This window comes from Salvelinus fontinalis, chromosome 14 (genome assembly GCF_029448725.1).
Source record: "Salvelinus fontinalis isolate EN_2023a chromosome 14, ASM2944872v1, whole genome shotgun sequence".
NCBI lineage: Eukaryota > Metazoa > Chordata > Actinopteri > Salmoniformes > Salmonidae > Salvelinus > Salvelinus fontinalis.
Window position 1 is genome coordinate 12,052,903 of NC_074678.1, and position 4,556 is coordinate 12,057,458.

General features: G+C 52.2%; 1 protein-coding gene across 6 annotated transcripts in view; it reads left to right on the plus strand.

The window, feature by feature from the left end:
• The window catches only part of cyfip1 (cytoplasmic FMR1 interacting protein 1), a 170,040-nt gene that overhangs the window by 79,956 nt on the left and 85,528 nt on the right, over window positions 1-4,556 (plus strand). For all 6 annotated transcript variants that reach the window (XM_055943953.1, XM_055943954.1, XM_055943958.1 and 3 more), the window contains one exon: window positions 1,614-1,710. In XM_055943953.1, the coding sequence (XP_055799928.1) occupies window positions 1,614-1,710 (97 nt within the window). The remainder of the gene's footprint in view (window positions 1-1,613; window positions 1,711-4,556) is intronic.

The window sequence follows — 4,556 nt, forward strand, 5'->3', positions numbered from 1 at the left end:
ATCACGAGCGGTGATGTCCTATCACGAGCGGTGACACGAGCGGTGATGTCCTATCACGAGCGGTGATGTCCTATCACGAGCGGTGACGTCCTATCACGAGCGGTGACACGAGCGGTGACACGAGCGGTGACGTCCTATCACAAGCGGTGACACGAGCGGTGACGTCCTATCACGAGCGGTGACACGAGCGGTGACGTCCTATCACGAGCGGTGACACGAGCGGTGACGTCCTATCACAAGCGGTGACACGAGCGGTGACGTCCTATCACGAGCGGTGACACGAGCGGTGACACGAGCGGTGACGCGAGCGGTGACGCGAGCGGTGACACGAGCGGTGACACGAGCGGTGACGCGAGCGGTGACGTCCTATCACGAGCGGTGACGCGAGCGGTGACGTCCTATCACGAGCGGTGACACGAGCGGTGACGTCCTATCACGAGCGGTGACACGAGCGGTGATGTCCTATCACGAGCGGTGATGTCCTATCACGAGCGGTGACGTCCTATCACGAGCGGTGACACGAGCGGTGACACGAGCGGTGACGTCCTATCACAAGCGGTGACACGAGCGGTGACGTCCTATCACGAGCGGTGACACGAGCGGTGACGTCCTATCACGAGCGGTGACACGAGCGGTGACGTCCTATCACAAGCGGTGACACGAGCGGTGACGTCCTATCACGAGCGGTGACACGAGCGGTGACACGAGCGGTGACGCGAGCGGTGACGCGAGCGGTGACACGAGCGGTGACACGAGCGGTGACGCGAGCGGTGACGTCCTATCACGAGCGGTGACGCGAGCGGTGACGTCCTATCACGAGCGGTGACACGAGCGGTGACGTCCTATCACGAGCGGTGACACGAGCGGTGACACGAGCGGTGACGCGAGCGGTGACACGAGCGGTGACGCGAGCGGTGACGCGAGCGGTGACGTCCTATCACGAGCGGTGACGCGAGCGGTGATGTCCTATCACGAGCGGTGATGTCCTATCACGAGCGGTGACACGAGCGGTGACGTCCTATCACGAGCGGTGACACGAGCGGTGACGTCCTATCACGAGCGGTGACGTCCTATCACGAGCGGTGACACGAGCGGTGACGTCCTATCACGAGCGGTGACACGAGCGGTGACACGAGCGGTGACACGAGCGGTGACGCGAGCGGTGACGCGAGCGGTGACGCGAGCGGTGACGCGAGCGGTGACATCACTCGGCGTCCCCTCCCTGCTATCTCATCTTCAAAGCCTGTTGTCTTCTCTCCGTCTGTGTGTAAATGGTCAGGGAGTTTCCTCCCGCCGTCTCATGCCCCCTGCAGGTAGATCAGAGGTGATGTTCCTCTCGTTTAAGACAGTTGTAAAGGGAGAAACCATTGTCTGCTAAGTGGCAGTATGTTAAGTAGTGATGGGAATCACTTTCTATAGTCAGTCTGTGTTTGATATTGAACAGACCTTCCTTGATCTCTCACATACTGTTCTTCCTCTGCCCCCCCCCTCTCTCCCGCCCTCTATCTCCTTCCCTCTCTCTTTCTCCCTCCCGCCCTTTTCTCATCTCTCTCTCTGTCTCTTCCCCCACACCTCTCCCTCTCCTCCCCCTCCCTATTTTCTCCCCCCTGTAGAGCTGCCCAGTTCCTCAGGAAGATGTCAGAACCCTCGTCCATCCAGGAGTCTCAGAACCTCTCCATGTTTCTGGCCAACCACAACAAGATCACTCAGGTAAAACACACCTGGCCAACCACAACAAGATCACTCAGGTAACACACACCTGGCCAACCACAACATGATCACTCAGGTAACACACACCTGGCCAACCACAACAAGATCACTCAGGTAACACACACCTGGCCAACCACAACAAGATCACTCAGGTAAAACACACCTGGCCAACCACAACAAGATCACTCAGGTAAAACACACCTGGCCAACCACAACAAGATCACTCAGGTAACACACACCTGGCCAACCACAACAAGATCACTCAGGTAACACACACCTGGCCAACCACAACAAGATCACTCAGGTAAAACACACCTGGCCAACCACAACAAGATCACTCAGGTAAAACACACCTGGCCAACCACAACAAGTTCACTCAGGTAAAACACACCTGGCCAACCACAACAAGATCACTCCGGTAAAACACACCTGGCCAACCACAACAAGATCACTCAGGTAACACCCACCTGGCCAACCACAACAAGATCACTCAGGTAAAACACACCTGGCCAACCACAACAAGATCACTCAGGTAAAACACACCTGGCCAACCACAACAAGATCACTCAGGTAACACACACCTGGCCAACCACAACAAGATCACTCAGGTAAAACACACCTGGCCAACCACAACAAGATCACTCAGGTAACACACACCTGGCCAACCACAACAAGATCACTCAGGTAACACACACCTGGCCAACCACAACAAGATCACTCAGGTAAAACACACCTGGCCAACCACAACAAGATCACTCAGGTAACACACACCTGGCCAACCACAACAAGATCACTCAGGTAACACACACCTGGCCAACCACAACAAGATCACTCAGGTAACACACACCTGGCCAACCACAACATGATCACTCAGGTAACACACACCTGGCCAACCACAACAAGATCACTCAGGTAACACACACCTGGCCAACCACAACAAGATCACTCAGGTAAAACACACCTGGCCAACCACAACAAGATCACTCAGGTAAAACACACCTGGCCAACCACAACAAGATCACTCAGGTAACACACACCTGGCCAACCACAACAAGATCACTCAGGTAACACACACCTGGCCAACCACAACAAGATCACTCAGGTAAAACACACCTGGCCAACCACAACAAGATCACTCAGGTAAAACACACCTGGCCAACCACAACAAGATCACTCAGGTAACACACACCTGGCCAACCACAACAAGATCACTCAGGTAACACACACCTGGCCAACCACAACAAGATCACTCAGGTAACACACACCTGGCCAACCACAACAAGATCACTCAGGTAAAACACACCTGGCCAACCACAACAAGATCACTCAGGTAAAACACACCTGGCCAACCACAACAAGATCACTCAGGTAACACACACCTGGCCAACCACAACAAGATCACTCAGGTAAAACACACCTGGCCAACCACAACAAGATCACTCAGGTAACACACACCTGGCCAACCACAACAAGATCACTCAGGTAACACACACCTGGCCAACCACAACAAGTTCACTCAGGTAAAACACACCTGGCCAACCACAACAAGATCACTCAGGTAACACACACCTGGCCAACCACAACAAGATCACTCAGGTAACACACACCTGGCCAACCACAACAAGTTCACTCAGGTAAAACACACCTGGCCAACCACAACAAGATCACTCAGGTAAAACACACCTGGCCAACCACAACAAGATCACTCAGGTAAAACACACCTGGCCAACCACAACAAGATCACTCAGGTAAAACACACCTGGCCAACCACAACAAGATCACTCAGGTAAAACACACCTGGCCAACCACAACAAGATCACTCAGGTAACACACACCTGGCCAACCACAACAAGATCACTCAGGTAACACACACCTGGCCAACCACAACAAGATCACTCAGGTAAAACACACCTGGCCAACCACAACAAGATCACTCAGGTAACACACACCTGGCCAACCACAACAAGTTCACTCAGGTAAAACACACCTGGCCAACCACAACAAGATCACTCAGGTAAAACACACCTGGCCAACCACAACAAGATCACTCAGGTAGAACACACCTGGCCAACCACAACAAGATCACTCAGGTAAAACACACCTGGCCAACCACAACAAGATCACTCAGGTAAAACACACCTGGCCAACCACAACATGATCACTCAGGTAACACACACCTGGCCAACCACAACAAGATCACTCAGGTAAAACACACCTGGCCAACCACAACATGATCACTCAGGTAAAACACACAGTTTTGAGGAAACACACCGTGCCGACGAACATAATATTGGCATCATTCTCTGTTTATGTCCAAGCGATTCTACACTCGTCAGTTAAACATCTCTCTCTCTCTCTGTCTCTATGTCTCTCTGTCTCTCTCTCTCTCTCTCTGTCTCTCTCTCTCTGTCTCTCTCTCTGTCTCTGTCTCTCTCTGTGTCTCTCTCTGTGTCTCTCTCTGTGTCTCTCTCTGTGTCTCTCTCTGTCTTCTGGTTGTTCCTCTCTAAAACAACACTAGTCAGTTAAACATCGCTCTCTCTCTCTCTCTCTGTCTTCTGGTTGTTCCTCTCTAAAACAACACTAGTCAGTTAAACATCTCTCTCTGTCTTCTGGTTGTTCCTCTCTAAAACAACACTAGTCAGTTAAACATCTCTCTCTGTCTTCTGGTTGTTCCTCTCTAAAACAACACTAGTCAGTTAAACATCTCTCTCTGTCTTCTGGTTGTTCCTCTCTAAAACAACACTAGTCAGTTAAACATCTCTCTCTCTCTCTCTCTCTCTCTCTCTCTGTCTTCTGGTTGTTCCTCTCTAAAACAACACTAGTCAGTTAAACATCTCTCTCTCTCT